The sequence below is a fragment of the Helianthus annuus genome, chromosome 14 (assembly GCF_002127325.2).
Source record: "Helianthus annuus cultivar XRQ/B chromosome 14, HanXRQr2.0-SUNRISE, whole genome shotgun sequence".
NCBI classification, from domain to species: Eukaryota; Viridiplantae; Streptophyta; class Magnoliopsida; order Asterales; family Asteraceae; genus Helianthus; species Helianthus annuus.
In genome coordinates, this window is record NC_035446.2 from 158,882,642 (window position 1) to 158,908,034 (window position 25,393).

The 25,393-nt window shown below is 43.0% G+C and overlaps 1 protein-coding gene across 4 annotated transcripts; it reads left to right on the top strand.

Moving 5' to 3' along the window:
- Positions 1–1,009: 1,009 nt before the first annotated feature.
- LOC110904602 lies at positions 1,010–25,158 on the top strand. 4 transcript variants are annotated; one of them, XM_022150445.2, is made up of 6 exons: positions 1,010–1,166; positions 1,469–1,610; positions 2,899–3,574; positions 4,055–4,215; positions 4,918–5,036; positions 24,914–25,158. In XM_022150445.2, the coding sequence occupies exons 2-5, from the start codon at positions 1,477–1,479 to the stop codon at positions 5,027–5,029; spliced, it is 1,083 nt and encodes a 360-aa protein (XP_022006137.1). In that variant the 5' UTR covers positions 1,010–1,166; positions 1,469–1,476; the 3' UTR covers positions 5,030–5,036; positions 24,914–25,158. The 4 variants fall into 4 exon arrangements, with proteins under 4 accessions (XP_022006137.1, XP_022006136.1, XP_022006138.1 ...); XM_022150444.2 differs by lacking the exon at positions 24,914–25,158 and adding an exon at positions 15,241–15,507; XM_022150446.2 differs by lacking the exon at positions 24,914–25,158 and adding an exon at positions 5,205–5,295.
- The last annotated feature ends 235 nt before the right edge of the window (positions 25,159–25,393 follow it).

The following is a 25,393-nucleotide window of genomic DNA, read 5'->3' on the forward strand; positions in this document are numbered from 1 at the left end:
TGCTGGTTGTCAGGCACGCTTTCTCGTGTTCGGTTACTTTACCCGAAGCAGCCTTTAAAGCAGTCTGACCCACCGTGAAAACACTACCCCTAAGCCCACAAGCGGGAAAACCCCTGTTAGATCCACACAAGCATGTTTTCCTCTAGGGGCGTGCATGGGTCGGTTTGGTCCGGTTTTGGCCTAAAACCATAACCATAACCACGATATCAGTTAATGGATAACCATAACCATAACCGATCGGTTATGGTGGTTATGGTTAATCGGTTTTAGTGGTTATAGCGGGTCGGTTGTGGGTGGTTAACCGTGTATTTAGCCTAGCTAAAAAAATAGCTTAATTTTTTACATGGAATAAATTATTATTGCATATTTGTATATATTAGTATATTGCAGAGTATGAAAAATACATATAATCTATAATATTAATATCGATTATTACCGAATATTCAAATAAAGTGATAAGATATATTCCATAAATTAAAATAAACAACCATATATTAAAAAAATAGTGAAAAGTCCTAAATCCTACAAAAGATTTATTGTATGTCGGTTCGGTTCCGTTACGGTGGCTATGGAAACATTGATAACCATAACCGACCCGCTACTTTCGGTTTTCAGAAAAAACCATTAACCGACCCACCGGTTTTTGATTTGGTTCGGTTTTGTTGGTTATGGTTCGCTTAATTCGGTTTTTTGCACACCCCTATTTTCCTCCTACCCATTTAAAGACCAGAATGTCGGCTGGTCGAAGTGTAGATCTCCCTTCCAACGAGTCAGTTAAGAAATTTTTAAGCATTTTAAGTGGGTATATTTAATATTATGCTTTTTAGATTCATAAGTACAAAGTTAACATAAATGGTTTCAAGTATTTTAAATCAGTATATTTAACATTTAACATTATAAATTTTTAACACATGAATATAAAATTAAATAAATTTCTATAGAACTTCAAAATTTTAATATCATTTTTTTTTAGAAAAAGAAAACGAAAAAGAAGAAAAAGGGAAGTGATATAGTCAAACATATGTTTGAGACAACCAAACTCCAGTGTCGCTGTCCGCTGTGTAGGGTTTTCACTTTCCACACTTAAAACCCTTTCAGTTGTTCTCCCTCCCTCCCTCACTGCATCATCATCATCAGATTTCCGATCTTTCACATACAGCTTACAGGTAACAGTCAGGACAAACAAACTATATCTTTCGGTTTTTTGGCGAATTTTTGTTTATGTTGCAAGTATCTTGGATGCGTTACCATTTGATCTTTTGTTGTTCATTCTCGGTGATGCAATCTGAATATTACTCGGTCCTAACTTCGTTAATGTTTGTTTAGTGGTCAAAATGTAATTTCAGACTTGTTATTTGCAGTCTACTAACCTGTGAATGCTGACTTTTTTGAGTCTTATGTTGTTGTTCTGTTTTGGGGTTACATTTCTCAATAATTGAATTGAACCCTTTTTTATGTTGTTGAGTAGCTGAGCAAATGCAAGTGAGTAAAGTAGGCTGTGTTGGGAGAACATGTGTTGTAGCAAAGCTCAACGACTCTTCCGGAGGAAAAAAGTCAAAACGGCGTTCGAAAGAGGAGAGGAAAGAAATGGTTGAGACTTTTGTAAAGAGGTAATATCATTCATTACAGCTATTGCTTCTCTGTATGTATGCTACCAAGTAAGTGACAATTAGATGCTATGTACATCTAGTAATTGACAATTAGAAATTGCACTAATTTTAACGTTATTTTACTAAGTTCGTGAAAACAACGTTAAAAGCGGCGGACGGTTAATCATGCATCATGTGGTGGCGTTGATAGCTGAAAGACAAAAGGGAACATGCACTAATCGGTCTTTGTCCCGATTGCTGAGTGTTATGTGCCTTATGTCCAAGGCTTGATGCAAAACTACTATCGAGCCGGGGGTCTCACTGGAAGCAGCCTATCTATTCTTACGGGGTAGAGGTAAGGCTGTTTACATCTTACCCTCTTCAGACCCTACCTTAGCTTTGCTATTGGTGGGATTTACTGAGTATGATGATGATGATACTATGTACATCTAGTAGCGTATTTGTAGCGTATATCTTCTAGTTTAAGCAATCTACATGATCATCGTTTGCTTTGAAGATGTGAGTCGTGTTAGTTAGGATTCAATCCACATCCAAACTGCAGGAGTTGGTTTACTAGAATCCTAAATTAGTGTAAGCCACTCCCTATGTGGCTATGTTAAACCAATCATGTCATGTTATAACTTGGTTTAAAAAAGCGCGCCTAAGGCGCAAACCAAAGCGCCTTGTGTGACATAAGGCGCAGGTGAGGTGCGCTTTTTAGGCTAAAATTTGACCTAAGGCTCCCGTGAGGCGCGCGCCTTTTGTACATGGGTTGTTTCTGTGCAGCTGAGTGTTGTACAACAGGCTTTTTATGTTGTACATTTATGTTTTTTTTCATTTTAAAACATATATAAAGCTTAATAGCTAAATCATAGGTAGGGGATGCTAAAAACCTATGGGATATATAAAATAATTGCGTACGAAAAGCTCACCGCTTTTGCGCTTTGCGCATCGGTTTTAGACCTCGTCGCTTTTGTGCGCTTCCCGCGTTTTTAAACCAAGTGTTATACCGAACTGATAATCTCAGTTACGAACTTAAAGGTTTTGTTTAAAACACAAAAGTCAAAGTCTTTGTTTGTACTTAGTTTAAAAAACCATTTTACAGTTTAGTGTGGATTGGATTATGCGGACAGTATATTGGATTAGTTTCAAAAACCATTTTGCAGTTCTCAAAGTACCAATATTATATATATTTTTTTCAAATTAATGTATCCGAGACGAATTGATAGTATATTAGGGCTAGGTTCATTTTAGTTCCATGAGTAAGTTTTGTACAAAGTTAATTGATTGTTAGTTATACTGCTTGCAGACATCAGGCATCGAACAATGGAAATTTTCCATCACTGTATCTCACACACAAGGAAGTTGGCGGGTCGTATTACACAGTGCGTGAAATTTTCCGAGAGCTTATTCAGGAAAATCGAGTGCTGGCCCCTCCTAAGTTGCCACCTGGAGATCAGAACATGGAGAACCTAGATAGTTTCTTGGAAAACAATCCACTGGGTTCAATTTCATTTGATCCTAATGTACATGGGTTACCACCGAAAGACGCTAAAACACTAGTTAATGAGTATGAATCTAGACGTTTAAAGGTTTTAAATTCAAAATGGGTTTCTGAAATGCATAGACAGAATCTCGATAATGATGATTTAATTAACGGGAGTAGTCACGCAACAATGAAAAATGAAGAATTTGCAGAACCTAAGCATATGTCGAACGCGTGTGAAGAACACGAAGATGAAACAAAAGAAGTAGAACCGTGTGAAGGTCAAATACGTCATCTGTCAGAAGATGTGGTCGTAGAGACTTTTCCGTTACGGCCTGTTTCTAGCGTCGTGTATAACGTTGACGAGAAAACAAATGAGAAAGAAGTATTAGACGGTGGTTTGGAATTGGAAACCGATAATGATTCAAATGTGGTTGTGGATACGAATTTGGGGGAAGAGTTATCAACTCCACTGCAGGAGTCTACTGATGAAAATATTGTGAGTTTGTATAAAAACTTACATCGTTTTCTCCCTTTTAAAGTTTTCGTTTTAAAGTATTATCATTACAGGTAACATTTTGGTATTGATTGGTCACGTGATACGTTTATTTCATCTCTGGAGTAGGATATTATTCAGTATAGAGTAAATTACGTTTTTGGCCCCTGTGGTTATATCACTTTTACTATATTAGCCCAAAATAAGAATTTTTATGGTTAGTTATAGAGACCATGGGGGCCAAAATGGTTAGACTTAGGGGCCAAAATGGTTAGTTATAGAGACCATGGGGGCATATATGTAATATGTTAAAAATTCTTATTTTGGGCTAATATAGTAAAAGTGATATAACCACAGGGGCCAAAAACGTAATTTACTCTAGAGTATATGACAAATAATCAATTTTTTCCCTAAGTTATCTGCAAAAATAACCGTAAGTTTATTAAAAAATAACCGTAAGTTTATTATTTGTTACTTTGATAGGCGTCGAGTTCTAAGTATCTTGACAACAACGAATCCAGCAGTTCTCTTCAGCATTCAACTTTTAAAGAAACAACCGCAGACAAGAACAAATCAGAAATGCAGCCCAAAAGTGATGCTGTTCAAAAGCAAACAGCTGATGCAACATTTATCGGAGTCAACATGTAAGTGTTTATATATGCATGAAAAGATTTTATCTTGATATCCAGTACCATGTCAGATACTTAAAACATCTAACGGAGTCAACATGTAAGTGTTTATATATGTAGAGGAAGGTTAACGTACATTACGGCTTAACGTACATCACGTACGACAGGTAATTACGCACGTTCATTTTAAAATCACGCGCGTAATAACTCAAAAATCCAAAATCACGCAGGTTGAAACACAATAATCACGCATATTAAAAACATTAATCACGCATGTTATAGAACAAATCACGCACGTTGTTGTACGTGAAGTACGTTAAGCCGTAATGTACGATATACTTTTTCTATATATGTAAGTGTTTATCCAGTAATAAATAATAATACTTAAAACATGTCAGATTCTTGACATGCTACAGTTAGAGATTTTAGAAATAGTTGGGCAGGTTGGGCGACTCGTCAAAACAACTTTGGGTTGAAATGGGTCATTGTTGGTACATAACGGGTCGGGTCAAAAGATCTGCAAACATTTTTTGGATATAGGGCAAATCCCGGAAAACTTGTATTACACCCATTTGAGATAAGAAACAACACAAATCGCCCCATTCATATGTAGAGGGGTTGAAATTGCCACCTCTCACATTTTTAAACAAGTTATTTCATAGAGAGCAAGAACATTTCAGATTCTTGATTTTGTGCCAAACTTGATTCTTTAAACAGTGATTCGTGTGAAACGGAAGCATCAAATAAATCTGTCAGCCAAGAAACTAATCCTATCTTGTCATTTGTGAAGACGGTTGTTGCTGCATTTGTGAAGTTCTGGTCTGAGTAAAGTTCAGGTTTGTTTCTTTGCGCGAATCTCATTTTTTGTGAAATGAGTGGTAGCTCTAAGACACTAAAAAACATATTGGGAAGTGATATTTTTTGGTTAATTAAGATCTAAAAGAAAATGTTTTTTGTGTTTCTTCTTTCTGAAAGCAGTACGTGTTTGCGGTTGTCTTATTTAGGTGATCATTGTTCAGTGATTCGGAATACTATCAGTATGTAATCATCGCTTGAAATCAATGACTGGGAGTAGATTACTTGATTAGTTTTTAACTATTGACAATATATTTAACCAACCTATTTTAAAGGATATACACAAACAAACATGATAACAGACAAATCTGTTAAAAACCCCTAAAACATAGGGACTCAAAAGGTAATTCCCTAGGTTTTATTATGAAATGAAATAAGGCAACATCTACCCGAGCTAAACCCATTTAGGGGCTGTTTGGCAACATCTGAATGGTTAAGTGCTGAAGCAGTAAGATGTTTGAATCACTAAGTGCTGAACCAGTAAGAGTCTGAACCATGAAGAGCCTGTATAATGATTAACCATTCAGAGGAAACCGTCTGACCAATTCAGATTAGAGGTCTTAACCATTCAGTCTCTGTATAAATCTTAACCATTCAGAGGCAAATCTTTGAACCATTCAGACATCTGCTCGTGAAACAAACAGTCTGAACCATTAAGTGCTGAACCAGTAAGAGGAGGTCTGAACCATTAAGAGCCTCATTAATAGGTAAACAAAACCCCTTACTATTTTAAGTAATCATGAATTATTACCTTTTTTTTATATTTAAATTACTTCTTTTTTTGTTGCTATTTATGACACCAGTTACGATTATTACTTGCAATAGTTTATTTACTTTATGAAAGGAATAAATGGTTTGTGTATGCTATCAAGTTTGTAAAATATGACAAAAATCATTTTTGTTGGTAAGAATTCTCACTTATTTTGCTTTCCAGGTTAATATTAGAATAATAATTTTTTTTTCTACTTTTAACATGACTTTTTTTTTCATTATTTTTTTTTATAACATGACATGTGTCTTTACAATTTACAATCATCTCTACCTTTTCACACTTGATAGTCACCTATTGAAGGGGTATGGTCTCAGATCTCGCGTCAGCATCGACCGCGAGTGACCATTACCCTTATCAAAACCCCCACTAGCTAACAACCTACCTGTGTCCATGCGGGGACGCACCGACACAGTGGTTGAATCCAATCTGCCCAATGATGGAGGAGGACTTACCTGGAATATGAGAACGGTATAGTGATGCGGCATGGCACCGCATCTGGTGTATGAAAACGGAAGTATTCACAGCGATGCGGCCTCGCACCGCATCCAGTGAACACTTCTATCAATACAGAGAAGCTGGATAACAGCAACAGTCACCACAGACGACGATGCGGCCTGGCACCGCATCTTGCGTATTTCTTCATCAAAGAGTGAGACGCGGGAACATCTACAGTTACCGCAAACAGCGATGCGGCTTGCACCGCACCCTGTCTACTCATCAAGTGGGACTGACACCACAGAGCAAGTAGCACCAATGGCAGCCGCCTGTCAGGTCTACATAAGCAACAGACTGACGTGGCGTCACCTCCCCGGCCAACATGTCTGACACACCTGCAAAGGTGCAGCATGCCGTCAGTTTATCCATTCACCTCCTCCTTCACTCCTCGGCTATAAATAGTAACCCCAAACCAGGTTTGAGTTATCTCTTCACAACTCTCTCACTACTACTACTATCATACTTTGCTTCCCAAGCAGACTACTGATTCTCACGCCGGAGAGTGGTAACAAGGAGCACCCCCCACACCATCCTCCTTGTTACGAGTCACAGTTTGTTTCCTTGTGCAGGAGATCAATCCACCGGTGATCCAGCCAGCGATCCTCGAGAGGAAGGGATTAACCCTTCTTGACGAGACCAGTGAGTTAACCCTGCCCGGTTAACCATTATTTCATCATTGGCGCCCACCGCTACTCTTAGCACTTTTTCAACCATCCTTCTCCCTCTCAAATGATCATAACTGATCACCAAAACAACACTGGGAATAATCTACTCCCCACCAACCCAGGGAATGCGGGGACTCCCCCCCCCCCCCGACCTAAATACGGGCCACATTGGCACATCAACGCAAAGGGGTCCATCCCTAATGTTCGGACACGACGTATCACAGTACGCATTTGTGATCCCTCCGGCATGGACCCTCACACCTGGTATGACCAGCAGGCCGCCCTTCTGGCCGCAACATACAACCGCGCTTGTGCGGAAGCACAAGTACAAGTTGGGCCCACCCCAGCACCGCACACATCTGTGGTTCGTATTTTACAATACGAAGGCAGGGTACCCTCACGTCTACCATCGAGAAGCAGACGTGAGGACCACGTATCATCTTACTGTGATGTCCGCACAATAAACGAGAATGATTCCTCATACGGGTCCCACAGCAGTGGGCCATTACATACCCGCCTGGGTCCGTACAGCGAGGACAGGCGGCGGTCCGCATCCCGACACGGCTCCGGAATCCAGAGCCGGTTAGGCCCAAGCCATATACCGAAGGGTATGGTCCGACCCGCGAATTGCCCACGCCTATGTCACCACAACAAAATTCCCATTTAATGTTGGGAAATACAACGATTCGTCCGACCCGGACGACCACATAAACGTTTTTAATGGGCGCGGGATACAACGGCCAGTGGGATGAACCCACTTGTTGCAATTTTTTCCCCCAGACCCTCACAGGTCTGGCCAGGGCTTGTTCGATTCTTTGCCAGTGGCATCACTAGCCTCATTCGAGAACTTGCATTCAAAGTTCCTTGTTAATTTCAGCCAGCAACGACGTCACGAACGTGATTCGTTGGACGTCATAAATATCTGCCGCAGAAACGACGAATCTCTAGAAGCATTTGTCGTCCGATACAATAAAGAGTGGCTGTAGATAGGTGACGTGGCAGACCAAATGGCACGGAACCATTTCATCAAGGCCGTCAGGGACAAGCAGATGATTATAACCATCTCTGACAAGGAGGGCTTGCCTAAAAAATGGGAAGATATCATGTCCGCAGTCAAGACATACGCCCAGACGCAGCGATCCCTTGAACCGCATATGGCAAAGGCACAGCCTCAAGCCGAAACCTCCCACCAGGGGTCCAAGCGTAACAATCCCCAACGGGACAAACGGGCGTCAAAAAAAGATGCTCGGGACCGCAACTGTACCGAGATCACTGTGTCGCCAAGCGAAGTTCTTCTTACGGACGCACAGCTCTTGCGACCGGCCCAAACAATGAAGTTTAAGAAAAATCAAGATCTCACTCTCTATTGTGAGTATCAAAAGGACTCGGGCCACACCACAAACAACTGCATCAGTCTCCGGCTGGAGATTGAGCGAGCCTTAAAAGAGGGGAAACTGCAACATATTTTGCCAGGTGGGCAGAAACCCACGAAGCGCATCACCACTCATGGCGAAGGCACATCCTCAGCAAAGAGGACCATGTATGTGGCCTCAACCCACATGATCAACGGAGGTAAAAATAGGCCGCGCAAGGCGCGAGAAGACCGGACAATGACTAAAAAGACGAGCAAGTCGTTTTTCCAAAAGTTCGAGTCGGCCCGCGCGACAGTCGCGTCGTCGTTATTACAGGCCAACTGGCTCATTACTGCACCGAGCGTCTATTCATCGACACGGGCAGTACTTCCGATATCATCTATTAGCAATGCTTCAACTAGTTCGATCAGGAGAACAAAAATCGGTTGCAAGCAGTGTACTACCCGTTGGCCGGGTTCGCAGGTGAAACTGTCTTTCCCCTAAGCCAAATTACGTTTCCTGTGCGCCTTACCAGCGGAAGGCACATACGAACAGAAGAGGTAAACTTCATGGTTTTACCTCATACTTCCAAATATGACGTACTCATTGGGAGAGAATCCCAAAGGGATTTCAAGATGATTACATCCGTACCCCACTCTGCTGTCGGTTTCCCAACCGAAACAGATGTCGCGATAATATACGCACGCAGAGACGTCATGATGTCGGACGAAATACGTCCGACCGAGATAGCAAGGCCTACCCCCAACAACCAACTAGAAAAATGGGTTCTCAACGCGAGATACGCAGAACAAAAGGTTTCGTTGGGCCACGCCTTGTCTCCTAACACCAAATCGCACCTGAAGCAGCTTTTTTTCAGAAACTGAGACATTTTCGCGTGGACACCCGCAGACATAACTGAGGTCCCGCGTGAAATCGCGCAACATTGCTTAAATACCATGTCAGGTATTAAGCCGGTGATCCAAGGCCAACGCCACCTTGGATCCGCTAAAAACAGGCGATGCATGAGCAGGTGGAAGAACTGCTCTCCGCAGGCATCCTGCGAGAAATTAAATACCAGACTTGGTTATCCAACCTAGTCATGGTAGAGAAACAATCCGGGGGCTGGCGCATGTGCGTCGATTACAAAGACCTTAACAAAGCCTGTCCCAAGGATTGTTACGCACTTCCGGAAATCGACGAAAAAGTCGATAACCTCGCACCTTTCAAATGGAAGTGTTTCCTCGATTGTTATAAAGGCTACCAACAAGTACAGATGGCAATCGAGGATGAAGACATTCCGCACTCCCACCGGAAATTACTGTTATACAAAAATGCCGTTTGTTTTGCGCAACGCGGGCGCAATCTATCAAAAACTGATAAACGACACTTTCCGCGGGCAAATAAGTAAAAGTGTCGAAATCTACGTGAACGACCTAGTCGTCATGAGAATGGAGGAAGATACCATGCTCACTGATATTGAACGAACATTCCAAACTCTGCGAAGCGTTAACATAAAGCTCAATACAGGGAAATGCTCATTTGGAATGGAAGAAGGCAAATTCCTTGGATTCATCGTAACAAAGACGGATTCAAGGTAAACCCGTAAAAGTTTCAGGCGATCGAGCGCATGCCATCGCCTTCAACGATGAAAGAAATGCAACGGCTGGCCGGCAGGAGGCCGAAAATGCTTTGCGGGAAATGAAGGAGTGTTTGATACAACTCTCAACTCTAACCGCACCACGCAAGGATGAACCACTTATATTATACGTATCTGCCGCAGACAACGCGGTAGGTGCGGTACTGATAGTGGAGCGGGAAGGGGTTCAAACACCCATCTATTACATCAGCAATATGCTCAACGACCCAGAGTCAAGATTTTCAATAATGGAGAAATTGGTATTAGCACTAGTACACGCTTCACGACGGTTGCGACGCTACTACGCAAACCATGTCATCACAGTTTTAACCAATTACAGGATCAGCCCGATCCTATCCAAACCTGACATTTCTAGTAGATTAGCGAAATGGGCAATCGAGCTAGGCGCGCACACGCTAAACTATAAATCGCGCCCCGCGATTAAAGGACAAGTCTTAGCTGATTTCTTCGCCGAGGTATCGGTTAATCGCATCCAAGAATGCGAAGAAGCACAAAATCCTACACCAGCACCATCTTCCTCGGAAACTTGGGCACTTTTTACTGATGGTGCCTCCAACGAGTAAGGTGCAGGCGCAGGTCTGCGACTCGTCAGCCCTGATGGCCAAGAACTTACATATGCAATCCGCCTCGATTTCAAAATCACAAATAACGAGGCAGAATATGAGGCTCTACTGCCAGGACTACGTTTAGCAGTCAAACTCGGCGTGCAACATTTGAAGGCACACGTCGACTCTTTGTTAGTTGCAGGGCAGATACACGGCGACTATGCCGCAAAGGGGGATATCATGATCCTCTACCTCGAGCAAGCCCTGCAACTAACATTAAAGTTCACTTCATTCAATATCCGACATATCAACAGAAGTGAAAACAAATCCGCAGATGCACTATCAAAACTTGTATCCACCAACTTCCAACATCTGGCAAAGGAAATACGCATCGAAATTCTGCAGAATACTTCGGTACCCCTGCGCCAGGTCAATGTCATCCAATACGGCACAACATATTGGATGACACAAATTATTGCATATTTACAATCAGGTGTGACTTTCGAAAGCAAGTCAGAGGCACGCAAGTTACAATACAAAGCGTGCCATTATAAAATGGGAGACGGTATCTTATACCGTAAATCATACCTAGGGCCACTCCTACGATACGTCAACCAACAGGATGCCACATAACTCATCAGAGAGATACACGGGGGAATGTGTGGCATACACGCAGGACCACGCATGGTAGTGGCCAAAATCATGAATGCTGGGTATTACTGGCCCGGCATGCACCTGTACGCCGTCAAAGAGTTGCGCAAATGTATTAACTGTCAACGACGTGCTCCAAAAACTTTACACCCTAAGAACAACTTGGTCCCGGTAACCACCGCATGGCCGTTTCAGAAATAGGCAATCGACGTGGTCGGACCCTTCCCAGACGCACCAGGTGCGGTCAAATTTATTATAGTAACGGTTGATTACTTCACAAAATGGGTAGAGGCGAAACCGCTCGCCTCAACCACTGCTATGATAACAAGGAAATTCATTTGGGAACACATCATCTGCCGTTTCGGTCTACCAATTTGCATCGTTACCGATAACGGCACCAACTTTGTTGCCGACGAATTTCAAAAATGGCTAGAAGAACTACACATTGAACACATATTCTCATCTGTGGCACATCCGCAAGGGAATGGCCAGGTTGAAAGTATCAACAAAATTCTAGTCGAATGCATTAAAGCAAGGTTGGGAACAGCCAGGCGTGGCTGGGTCGATGAACTCACAAGCATCTTATGGGCTCACCGCACAAGCTCAAAAACGAGCAATGGGGAGACACCTTTCAGCCTAGTTTATGGCTCAGAAGCGGTGATCCTCGCGTAAGTAGGCATTCCTTCACCCAGAATGTTGGCTATTGAAAAAATAGACAACAGTATGGAACGCAGGATTGACTTGGAGCTCTTGGAAGAAAGGCGTGAAAACGCTGCCATCAACGAGGCTAAGTACAAATTCAAACTTGAAAAGTACTACAACTCACGCGTCCGCGTTTGTACTTTCAACCCGGGAGACTACGCCCTCCGCGACAACGAAGCATCTAATGCTAAACGCTCAGGAAAACTTGCCCCCAAGTGGGAAGGACCCTACCTCATCAATGAGGTCTTGGGCAAAGGCGCGTATAAGTTGCAAACGTTAGAAGGCGAACCTATCGCACGTACATGGAATGCACAACAGCTTAGACGCTGTTACATGTAAGCCATGTTTTTTACATTTTCATGTAACCTATCGGGCCGCAGGCCATTTGCAAATAAATAAACGAGCAATTCAATGCAATATTGTTTGTTACTACTATTACAAATGCGTGTTCCAATTTTCGGTATCCGCAAAAACAGATTGACAAAATCTTCATTCGCGATAACCAAACAAAGTGCTAACCACACACAAATATTGTAATAGGCCAGCAAAAGGCAGAATATTAAGTGTCTATACGGCCGGATAGACAAGTTTTTACAAAACTTAACACAATTCCTGAACCCTAATAAGGCAAACAATGGAATTGACTCGTGCTCATACGACAAAGGTATTGAGTATACTCAACCCCATTCACAATGGGTAGAGTTCCAGACTAAGTTTTTACAAAACTTAACACAATTCCTGAACCCTAATAAGGCAAACAATGGAATTGACTCGTACTCATACGACAAAGGTATCGAGTATACTCAACCCCATTCACAATGGGTAACGTCCCGCATACACACGTTCAAACATACAAGTTGAGCGCTTCTCTCCGTGAACTACAATCGTCTCTCCATCGGCCATTGGGATGCGGATGGTCTTCTCGTTACAAACCAACTCGGCTTTGTTGCTAGACAGCCAATCCATCCCTATTACCACGTCGAAGCTTCCCAACTCGACTGGCACTAGGTCTAGTGTAAATTCGTGTCCGCCCAGTTCTATCATGCATCCTCTGATAACTTCGCCCGTTTCGATTAGTTTCCCATTCGCCAATTCAATCGAGTACGAAATGTCTAACTTACTAGCAGCTAACCCAAGCATATTCTTAAAGTCTAACGATACGAAACTATAATCGGCACCAGTATCAAAAAGAACAGACGCATAGCGTTGATTTATAGGGAACGTAACAGTGACAACATTCGGATCTTGGCGCGCTTCACTCGCACCAATGTTAAAAACTCGGCCTTGCGCTTGATTTAGCTTTGGGCATTCCCTTTTAAAGTGCCCGACGTCCCCGCACATTTGCTCATTCTTATTGTCGTCTCCGTCTTTTCAGTCCAACGAGTGAAAGCCACGGCACCTCCAGTGCCATCAAAGTTTTGCGGATTGCAATCTAAGAATTGCTTGAAAGTACACCCTTTACAAGCAATGTCATTTATAGGAACTATTAGCAGTCGCACAAGAATCGTCCAAATATAGTGTAATGTGTCTCCTATGACTGTACCATTCGGAGGATTGTTGTTGTTGTTCGAAATGTTTCCGCTTGAGTCTCCTTGAGAAGCAGCATATTGCGCAATTGCGGCAACGATGATTACTTGTAGTTCTGCCTGGTTAGTCGGCATGCGTGCGTCGCGTCGTGGAGGCATTTTCTAGAGGATGTTCCATATTGGTCAGGTCATAGTAAGTATAATAATCATACGTATACATAGTAACATTCATTATGCACATAACATCTCATGTCAGAACCATAACACCAATAATTTTAACAAAACATGTAACGAGAATACTGCGACTGAGCTTTTATATAAATAAACCACAATACAATGTTTGTAAGTTTTTCCAAAAAGTACCACCCAAAAAGTACCATACAACCCAAGAGACTAAGGGTCACAATGCCCTTGTCTTGAAATGTCTAACCAAATACAACTGTCAAAATCGAATATCCATATAATGTCAAGAGTGGTCTTCAAAAATGCCGTAAGTCTGGCTCGGTCACTGTCTTCTCGTCAAAATAGTCAGTACCTGCAATAAATCAGAAGTGGCTATGCCGATGGCGGCGGAGGAGGTGGGAAACGAGAGAAAATCAATCGGCGCAACTGCACCAAGTCCTCCTCAAGTGCATAGGCAAAACGCAACACGAAATCAACCTGTTGATCGAAAGGGAGAAAACGGACATCTGAATCCTGAGATGATGGAAAAGAAGTGTGAGATGCTGAAAACAGGGTCTGACAGGGGCAGTGAGGATGTGGAGCTCTATCCAACCGCTGGACACACCGTCTCAAGGCGTCCTGCTGTGACTGCAGTGACGTGAGCGTGTCCTCTATAGAGTATCCGACATGAAAGGGATGATAAGGGTCGGATACAGGCATGACATGGGGTGATGACCATAGAAATGGTTCACCCATCGGGGCTGAAACCGGAAGTGTAGCGTGTGGGGTAAATGCATACTGTGAAGTGGTATGGGGAAACTGGGTCACGAAAGATGCAGAAGATGACACGGGTGGAACAAAATCTGGATAAGGGATCTGTGGTAAGAATTGGCTATCCCCTGGCATAAATGGAGTGTGGCTGAAGGGCTGACTCGACGATCCCTCCCCAGGTTGGGGCGGAGGAATGTTCTGAAGGAAAGTGATAGGGAGGTCAGTACCATGGGTACCAGATGTGGATGGAGGAAACAAGGGAACATCGAGTGGTACAGCGATAGGTGTGGGAGGGGGAGTGACTGGGACTACATACGGAGGGTAGTCATCCTCCTCAATCCACCCATTGTTGGAGTTAGCGTATCTCGGGTCAATGTGAGTAGCAAACGGTGCCAGGTCATCAAAAATCGCCATGGGATCGGGTATGGGTGTTACATCTGGTATCTCAACGGCTGGTGGTGCAACAACGGGTGCATCAATGACAAGAACAGGGTCAATGGCAAGAACGGGCTCGGAAACGACTGGAGCAGGCTGCTGATCAGCAAGCATAGCAGGAATCAGATCATCTGGAAGAACAGGTGCCTCAGCAGGCTGCTCCAACTCCATCTCCTCATCACCGTTCATACGAGGAATGTAACCGAATCCCAACGGTGGGATATAAGAAGCTATCGACTCAAAAGAACCTGAGGCGGACGAATCAGACTGATCCTCCATATCAGGAAGCTCGACCATGGGAACAATGGGATCAACAACTGGGATATCAACAAGCGGAACACCGTCCTCCACCGGGGCCCCACCATCCTGGTCTCTAAGACTGAACTCCCTCAGTCTCTAAGACATGAACTCGCTCAACTTTTTGTTGACTTTTTAAACTACATGTATTTCAGGGAATTAATTTGGATCTGGCAAGTGATGCATGATTAGCTGCGTACTAAATAAGGATGTCATCCGGAGTCGTAGGTTTGGGAAGTGTAACTCTTTCCTGGACGAGTTGCATGTCTCAAATCCTTGTGTTGTTGGTAGCCTTTTGAGTCTTATGAATTCATTTTAAACAAGTCATGTTTTGTAACGCATTTTGTGGTTGATGTTTTAAGACAATTTGTTATGCATTTTCTAAACTACTTTAAATGGATGAACATCTTACGTTTTTATCATATAGCATTGTTGTGATTGTTGCTATGGTATTAAGAAGTCACACCAAATAAACCCACGTTTTCGCAAAAGCCAGGGTGTGACAGCTTGGTATCAGAGCCTCGATCATAGCGAACTAGGATTCCTTCTCGAGTCTAGACTATGATCACTAGGGCTCTCACGAAAATGTTTTCAAACGTTTTTACATTTGCATACACTAAAAGTCCAGATCCAGGGCACAAACATTTTTTTCAAACAAAAGGGCACAAATACACTTTTCAAAATTTTTGTATCAGTCTTAGAGACTGAGGGAGTTCAGTCTTAGAGACCAGGATGGTGGGGCCCCGGTGGAGGACGGTGTTCCGGTTGTTGATATCCCAGTTATTGATCCCATTGTTCCCATGGTCGAGCTTCCTGACATGGAGGATCAGTCTGATTCGTCCGCCTCAGGTTCTTTTGAGTCGATAGCTTCTTATATGCCACCGTTGGGATTCGGTTACATTCTTCGTATGGACGGTGATGAGGAGATGGAGTTGGAGCGGCCTGGTGAGGCTCCTGTGCTTCCAGATGATCCGATTCCTGCTATGCTTGCTGATCAGCAGCCCGCTCCAGTCGTTTCCGAGCCCGTTCATGCCATTGACCCTGTTCCTGTCATTAATGCACCCGTTGTTGCACCACCAGCCGTTGAGATTCCAGATGTAGCACCCATACCCGATCCCATGGCGATTTTTGATGACCTGGCACCGTTTGCTCCCCACATTGACCCGAGATACGCTAACTCCAGCAATGGGTGGATTGAGGAGGATGACTACCCTCCGTATGTAGTCCCAGTCACTCCCCCTCCCACACCTATCGCTGTACCACTCGATGTTCCCTTGTTTCCTCCATCCACATCTGGTACCCATGGTACTGACCTCCCTATCACTTTCCTTCAGGACATTCCTCCGCCCCAACCTGGGGAGGGATCGTCGAGTCAGCCCTTCGGCCACACTCCATTTATGCCAGGGGATAACCAGTTCTTACCACAGATACCTTATCCAGATTTTGTTCCACCCGTGTTATCTTCTGCACCTTTCGTGACCCAGTTTCCCCATACCACTTCACAGTATGCATTTACCCCACACGCTACACTTCCGGTTTCAGCCCCGATGGGTGAACCATTTCTATGGTCATCACCCCATGTCATGCCTGTATCCGACCCTTATCATCCCTTCCATGTCAGATACTCTATAGAGGACACGCTCACGTCACTGCAGTCACAGCAGGACGCCTTGAGACGGTGTGTCCAGCGGTTGGATAGAGCTCCACATCCTCACTGCCCCTGTCAGACCCTGTTTTCAGCATCTCACACTTCTTTTCCATCATCTCAGGATTCAGATGTCCGTTTTCTCCCTCTCGATCAACAGGTTGATTTCGTGTTGCGTTTTGCCTATGCACTTGAGGAGGACTTGGTGCAGTTGCGCCGATTGATTTTCTCTCGTTTCCCACCTCCTCCGCCGCCATCGGCATAGCCACTTCTGATTTATTGCAGGTACTGACTATTTTGACGAGAAGACAGTGACCGAGCCAGACTTACGGCATTTTTGAAGACCACTCTTGACATCATATGGATATTCGATTTTGACAGTTGTATTTGGTTAGACATTTCAAGACAAGGGCATTGTGACCCTTAGTCTCTTGGGTTGTATGGTACTTTTTGGGAAAACTTACAAACATTGTATTGTGGTTTATTTGTATGAAAGCTCAGTCGCAGTATTCTCGTTACATGTTTTGTTAAAATTATTGGTGTTATGGTTATGACATGAGATGTTATGTGCATGATGAATGTTACTATGTATACGTATGATTATTATACTTACTATGACCTGACCAATATGGAACATCCTCTAAAAAATGCCTCCACGACGCGACGCACGCATGCCGACTAACCAGCCAGAACTACAAGGAATCATCGCTGCCGCAATTGCGCAATATGCTGTTTCTCAAGGAGACTCAAGCGGAAACATTTCGAACAACAACAACAACCCTCCGAATGGTAATGATCAGTCATAGGAGATACATTACACTATATTTGGACGATTCTTGTGCGACTGCTAATAGTTCCTATAAATGACATTGCTTGTACAGGGTGTACTTTCAAGCAATTCTTAGATTGCAAGCCGCAAAACTTTGATGGTACTGGAGGTGCCGTGGCTTTCACTCGTTGGACTGAAAAGACGGAGACGACAATAAGAATGAGCAAATGTGCACCGGGACAACAAGTTACATACATCACTGGGCTCTTTACTGATGGTGCCCTATCATGGTGGAATCTACAGGTTCAAACCTTAGGAGAGGCTGCAGCGTACGCCATGACTTGGGCTGAATTGAAAGAGCTGATGCGCAAGAAGTATTGCTCCAGAGCTGAGATCCAAAGATTGGAAACCGAATTTTGGAACCTAAGGATGGAAGGTCCAAGGATTGTTGAGTATGTTCAAAGGTTTCATGATCTGTCCCATGTGGTGCCGTACATGGTCACGCCCGAATTCAAGCGCGTCGAACGTTTCATCTGGGGGTTAGCTCCTCAGATTATGAGTATGGTCACAACGTCTAAACCGGCAACCATTACTGAAGCCGTCGATTTGAGCATCTCACTGACTGAAGAAGCCACCAGGCTAAACAAGTTTTCAAAGGATGATCAGAAGAAGAAAGAGACTCATGTGGAATCGTCGGGGGAAAACAAACGGAAGTTTTCCAACTTCAAACAAGGAACTAGCAGTGGTAGCAAGAGAAGTGAATCAAACACACCCACCAGGGTCAAGACTGGTGATGAAAACAGAGGAAAAGGTTACATGGGCACTCTGCCCAAGTGTGGTACATGTCAGTTCCATCATCCCGGCTCGTGCCGACTCAGAAAATGCGAATCTTGCGGGAAGACGGGTCATTCAAAGGAGACGTGTTGGGTTGGATCAGGCCAAGGTGGCCAAAGGGGCTACAATAACAACAACCGTGGTAATGGAAACAGGCCGCAAGGAAATAATGGGGGAAACGAAAATCGTGGGAATGCCTCGAATCAAGCTGGTAACCGGGGGACAAACGGGAATCGAGGCGGGAATGGAAATGAGAATGGCCGAGGGCCAGGATGCTTCAACTGCGGGGACGTTGGGCACTTCAAAAGGGAATGCCCAAAGCTAAATCAAGCGCAAGGCCGAGTTTTTAACATTGGTGCGAGGGAAGCGCGCCAAGATCCGAATGTTGTCACTGGTACGTTCCCTATAAATCAACGCTATGCGTCTGTTCTTTTTGATACTAGTGCCGATTATAGTTTCGTATCGTTAGAATTTAAGAACATACTTGGGTTGGCCACTAGTAAGTTAGACGTTCCGTTGAATTGGCGAATGGGAAACTAGTGGAAACGGGTGAAGTTATCAGGGGATGCATGATAGAATTGGGAGGGCACGAATTTACGCTAGACCTACTGCCAGTCGAGTTTGGAAGCTTCGACGTGGTAATCGGGATAGATTGGCTGTCTAGCAACAAAGCCGAAGTGGTTTGTCACGAAAAGACCATCCGCATTCCAATGGCCGATGGAGAGACGATTGTAGTTCACGGAGAGAAGCGCGATACGCCATTGAGGATCATTAGCTGCTTGAAAGCTAGGAAGTGTTTGAGGAAAGGATGTGTTGCCTTCTTGGCACATATCGTTGATAAGGAAGCCGCTGAGCCAAAGATCGAAGACATTCCTGTCGTAAGTGAATATCCTGAAGTCTTTCCAGAAGACTTGCCAGGATTGCCGCCTCCAAGACAAGTCGAATTTCACATTGACTTAGTTCCAGGCGCCGCGCCTGTGGCTAAGGCACCTTATCGACTTGCACCTTCAGAGATGCAAGTGCTGTCGACACAACTCCAAGAATTGTTAGACAAGGGATTCATCAGACCAAACTTCTCACCTTGGGGAGCTCCAGTTTTGTTCGTTAAGAAGAAGGATGGTAGTTTCCGTATGTGTAAAGACTACCGCGAGCTTAACAAGTTGACTGTCAAGAACAGATATCCTTTGCCAAGGATCGATGACCTGTTCGATCAACTACAAGGTTCGAGTTTTTACTCAAAGATCGATATGAGATCGGGTTATCACCAGTTAAGAATACAAGAGGAAAGTATTCCCAAAACTGCTTTTAAAACTCGATATGGACATTACGAGTTTCTGGTGATGCCGTTTGGGTTGACAAACGCTCCAGCAGTTTTCATGGACTTGATGAACAGAGTCTGCAAGCCGTACCTCGACAAGTTCGTAATCGTATTCATTGACGATATTTTGATCTACTCAAAGACGAAGGAAGAACACGAGCAACACTTGAGAGCTATTCTAGAGCTGCTTAAGAAGGAGAAGTTGTACGCTAAGTTCTCGAAATGTGAGTTTTGGTTACGCGAAGTCCAGTTTCTTGGACATGTGGTTAATGGAAGTGGAATCCATGTGGATCCCACAAAGATCGAGGCAATCAAGAGCTGGGAGACTCCAAAACCGCCAACCGAGATTCGGCAATTCTTAGGTTTGGCGGGTTATTATCGAAGGTTCATTTGAGGTTTTTCTAAAATCGCTCAACCTATGACCGCACTCACTCAGAAAGACAAGAAGTTTGATTGGAGCGACAAACAAGAAGAAGCGTTTCAGTTGCTGAAGAACAAACTCTGTGACGCACCGATTTTAGCTCTACCCGAAGGCACGGATGACTTCGTGGTGTATTGTGACGCCTCGCGTCAGGGTTTAGGCTGCGTGTTGATGCAGCGACAGAAAGTTATAGCTTATGCTTCGCGCCAGCTGAAAGTACATGAGAAGAACTACACCACGCATGATTTGGAGTTAGGCGCTGTAGTGTTCGCATTGAAGATCTGGCGACACTATCTGTATGGAACAAGATGTACAATCTTCACTGATCACGAGAGTCTACAGCACATTTTTTATCAAAAGGAGCTAAATATGAGGCAGAGACGCTGGGTTGAGCTGTTGAATGACTACGACTGTGAAATCAAGTATCACCCAGGTAAGGCGAATGTGGTTGCTGACGCCCTAAGTCGAAAAGAAAGGATTAAGCCCATAAGGGTTAGGGCCTTAGAAATGATTGTCCGGACAGACCTCTCGTTGCGCATTCGTGCCGCGCAGAGAGAGGCCTTGAAAGAAAGGAATATCGAGGATGAGTATCTCCGTGGGATGGAGAAACAGTTAGTGCCAAACAAGGAAGGAACATTGTGTTTCATGAATCGAATTTGGGTTCCTCTGTTTGGAGGATTGAGAAAGGTTATATTCGATGAGGCTCACAAGTCACGATACTCGATTCATCCAGGAGCAGATAAATGTACCAAGATCTTAAGGATTTCTATAGGTGGCCTAGGATGAAAGGCGATGTTGCAGTATATGTCGGCAAATGTTTGACTTGCGCCAAGGTCAAAGCCGAGTACCAGAAACCTTCAGGTCTCCTGCAACAACCAGTAATACCCCAATGGAAATGGGAAAAGATTTCCATGGACTTCATAACGAAATTGCCAAAGACGCCCAAGGGCCATGATACAATCTGGGTAATAGTAGACCGTCTGACGAAGTCTGCGCACTTCCTGCCAATCAAGGAGGACAACACGAGTAAACTTCCTGAAATATACATGAGGGAGATTGTTGCACGTCATGGAGTGCCTCTCTCGATTATCTCTGATAGAGATGGACGCTTCGTATCAAGGATTTGGCAGTCCTTCCAAGAAGTATTTGGTTCTCAGTTAAACCTGAGTACAACGTTTCACCCACAAACGGATGGCCAGAGTGAACGAACGATTCGAACATTGGAAGATATGCTGAGAGCATGCGTAATGGACCTGGGTGGTAGCTGGGACAATCACTTGCCATTGGTCGAATTTTCGTACAACAACAGCTACCACACAAGCATTGGAGCAGCACCATTTGAAGCTCTTTACAGACGCAAGTGTCGATCGCCGCTATGCTGGGCTGATGCGGGTGATAGGCGGCTTGTTGGCCCCAAAATGATCCAAGAGACGACATACAAGATTGCGCAGATTCGAAAACGCATCGAGGCGGCTCGCGACAAGACAGAAAGGCTAGGCAAACCAAAGGAGGAAACCTTTAGAGTTTCAAGTTGGGGATATGGTTTTGCTAAAGGTTTCACCCTGGAAGGGTGTGGCACGCTTTGGAAAGCGTGGGAAGTTGAATCCACGTTACATTGGTCCTTTCAGAATCCTGCAAAGGATTGGGCTTGTAGCATACAAATTGGACTTGCCTGCTGAACTTAGTGGCGTTCACGATACATTCCATGCATCGAATCTGAAAAAGAGTCCAACTCAGGAGACAGTTGTCATTCCTGCTGACGAGGTTCATATCGACGACACACTCCACTTTGTTGAGGAACCGGTTGAGGTTACGGATTGGAAGATTAACAAGATACGCCGGAGTAGTGTCAAACTCGTCAAAGTTCGATGGAATGCACGACACGGCCCAAAATTCACGTGGGAACGTGAGGATCGCATGAAGGCCAAATACCCACATTTATTCCCCAAGACCCCTGCAACTAGAAGTAGAACTTAAAATTTCGGGACGAAATTTTCTTAACAGGGGGAGAATGTGACAACCCGCATAATTTCAGGTACTGTACAAATTAATTAACCCTAATTATGTGCTTAATGACTGTGTTTGATTTCATCTGATGTTTTAAACTGCTTACTGATTCATATTACATACATACATGTGCATCCTTTACATACAGTCACTCCATTTATTTCATACAGACTCTTAGTGACAAACCTGATGCACAAAGCACAGTTAGCACAGTGAGCGGATAACACAGAGACATGCTGACAATGCCAGCACTTAGACAGATACTATTTTTAGGCCAGTATGGGCCAGAGATAAAACACTACACCAGTATGGAGTGTAGGGAAGTGAGGACCATAAGACTATGTCACTAGGTGATAGTTTGAGTACCGGAAAGTGCCTAAAACGCAATTTAATTACAGAATTCCGCATTTCTAGTAACAATTCAGCTTTTAACACACTCATATTATACAGAGTATTGACTAAATGGTCCTGGACACTTTCCTAAGTGTTGGAATTAATTTCGTTACAAAACGATGCACAAAAGACGCTATGCGGGACAATTAAACGCTTTAACGGAACGATACGTAACCGAACAACCAGACAATACCCGGGACACGAAAATATTGTCAGAAATATTATTTTATCATTTTTAATTAATTATAGTCACAAAAATCCCCATACACCATGTAAACATGACATACACCCACTATACTTGAAAATACCCTTAACCTTCTAATTTAATACCTATTAGTTAACAAAAATTTTCACTTTACCCCCCCCCAACCGAAAATCTGCCATAATCAGTTAAAATATTTTGTTTAAATTGTTTGTAAAGGTAATCTTTATCCTATTGGCCAAGAATATTGAGTATGATGACTCTAGGCTCTATATTGCTTACATTTCCAAGAAAACTCATCATCACCATCAACCTACACTCAACCTTCTCCCTCCTCCCCTTATTTTCGGCTCACCCCCCTTCCCCCCCATAACCGAAAATCATCACCACCACCTCTCACTACCTTCATCTTCTTCATACAAGTCTCATTTCAAGCTTTGAAGTTCCTCCATAGAAGTGCAAGTTGAAGAGCTTTCAAGGGAGCTTGGTTCAAGCCTTTGTCACTAACATTTCTCCATCATCCTTGCCCTAAGATTTTCACCCTAGCCTTGTGCTAGTAGTAAGTCCCTTCACACCCTTGTTCCATCTTGTTCTTTGTTATGAATACTTAGTAGGAGGATGATAATCATGTAACACAAGAAGATGAACACTAAAAAGTTGAACTTGAAATTCTGCGTAAAAACCCTACATAAAAAGGTTGTATGAAGTTGAAATCTGGTTGGTTTAGGGTTGGTTAAATCATGATTGAGGTTTGATCATTAAATCATCGATAAACCATAGTTAGAATCTTTGTTGATGCGTTTTTAGTAACTTTTACTTTGCAAACAGCAAGCTGAGTTGAATTTCCAGCCAACTTCAACAGGCTGTAACTGGACCGTTTTAAATCGAAAAACTGATTTTCTGAAGCCTAAAATGTGTATTTTGGAATAACTAAACAAATGGCACTAGAGTCGTAATTTTTCGAGGTCGTTTACTATTTTTAAAAGACTATTTTTGGACAGCACCTCAAGCTGCATTTTTACTGCAGAAAAAGTGTGTCATATTCGGAGTCATAACTTGAAACCCGAGTAAAATCGACTCATGGAATTTTTACAGTAGTTGGTCACAGTTGTCAGGATGACCCTCCAACTGGAATTTCGTCAATCGGACTTACGGTTAATTTTTAGTAAATTATTCCGTAAACTGCAATCAGAAAGTAACAAATTTGATTGCAGTCGGGAAAATGATTTTCTATAAAATATAGGTAACGAACTGGACTCTGATATTTTTACATAATAAATTTTGGAACATATAGAACCTTCTGTAAAAATTTGAGAATTTTTGGAAAAGGATAACTATTTTATAAAAATCTTCGAAAACAGTCCGATTTTGAGTAATGAAGCTGAAATAAAGTAACGTTTTGTATGTCGATATGTCGGTTTGGTTATTGAAAATGAACTAGTGGGTATATGTAAAAGAAAATGATATGCTAATTAAGCATGGACACCCCTATTTACAAAGGAGATTCTGGCGAAATTTTCCGAGAATCCGAACACTTAGTAAAATATTCGAGAAAATTTGATACGAAATAGTTGTCTAACTATTTTTCTAAGAACGTTATTTAAGTTAAAATAATTATTATTATTTTAACAAAATAATACCTAAGTAACGCAAATCAAAACACTAAACTCTAAGCCAAGGCACAGCACGTTCGTCTAATAGACATTAGTACGTTGTAGGTTGTCATGTAGCGGAAAGAGTTAAGATTCGAGTCAAGACGCACTACAGTGAGTTCATGACCCCCTATTCCTTTACTGTTTTCGGTTTTATATTTCGGGGGTGGAATACATGTTTACAAATTATTTCAGACATTTTATACATGGTATTGTTAGCTTAAGGAGGGTTTTTATTACGCGATCAAGTGAGTGGTGGGCATGACACTTAAGGCCATTAATCCTCATCGTAGGACCACGGAACATGAGTGATAGATCTATTTGGGTGTAGCGAGCCCACACCCATGAGGCCGGGGGCCCATGGTGGTGACTATGTCTTCATACCGGATACAAATTTGCTAGGTTTGAGTCTTCCTGCATCATTCACATATACTATTGGATTTGCAACCCAATGGTGATCATTTTTCCTTATTGCTACATACCAGGGACTATTTTTACTTACAGACATATTAAACGGTTTATACACACAGACTTACACATGAACTCGCTCAACTTTTTGTTGACTTTTTAAACTACATGTATTTCAGGGAATTAATTTGGATCTGGCAAGTGATGCATGATTAGTTGCGTACTAAATAAGGATGCCATCCGGAGTCATAGGTTTGGGAAGTGTAACTCTTTCCTGGACGAGTTGCATGTCTCAAATCCTTGTGTTGTTGGTAGCCTTTTGAGTCTTATGAATTCATGTTAAACAAGTCATGTTTTGTAACGCATTTTGTGGTTGATGTTTTAAGACAATATGTTATGCATTTTCTAAACTACTTTAAATGGATGAACATCTTACGTTTTTATCATATAGCATTGTTGTGATTGTTGCTATGGTATTAAGAAGTCACACCAAATAAACCCACGCTTCCGCAAAAGCCAGGTGTGACACAAGGTTGGTTCGACACACCAACAGGTGGCACCCAACCCGAGGCTGAGAATTTCGCATCAGACGAAACATTCTCACCGGTACGGAAGAGGCATCACATGACCCTTCCAGATCTCCAGCTTGATTTACAAAG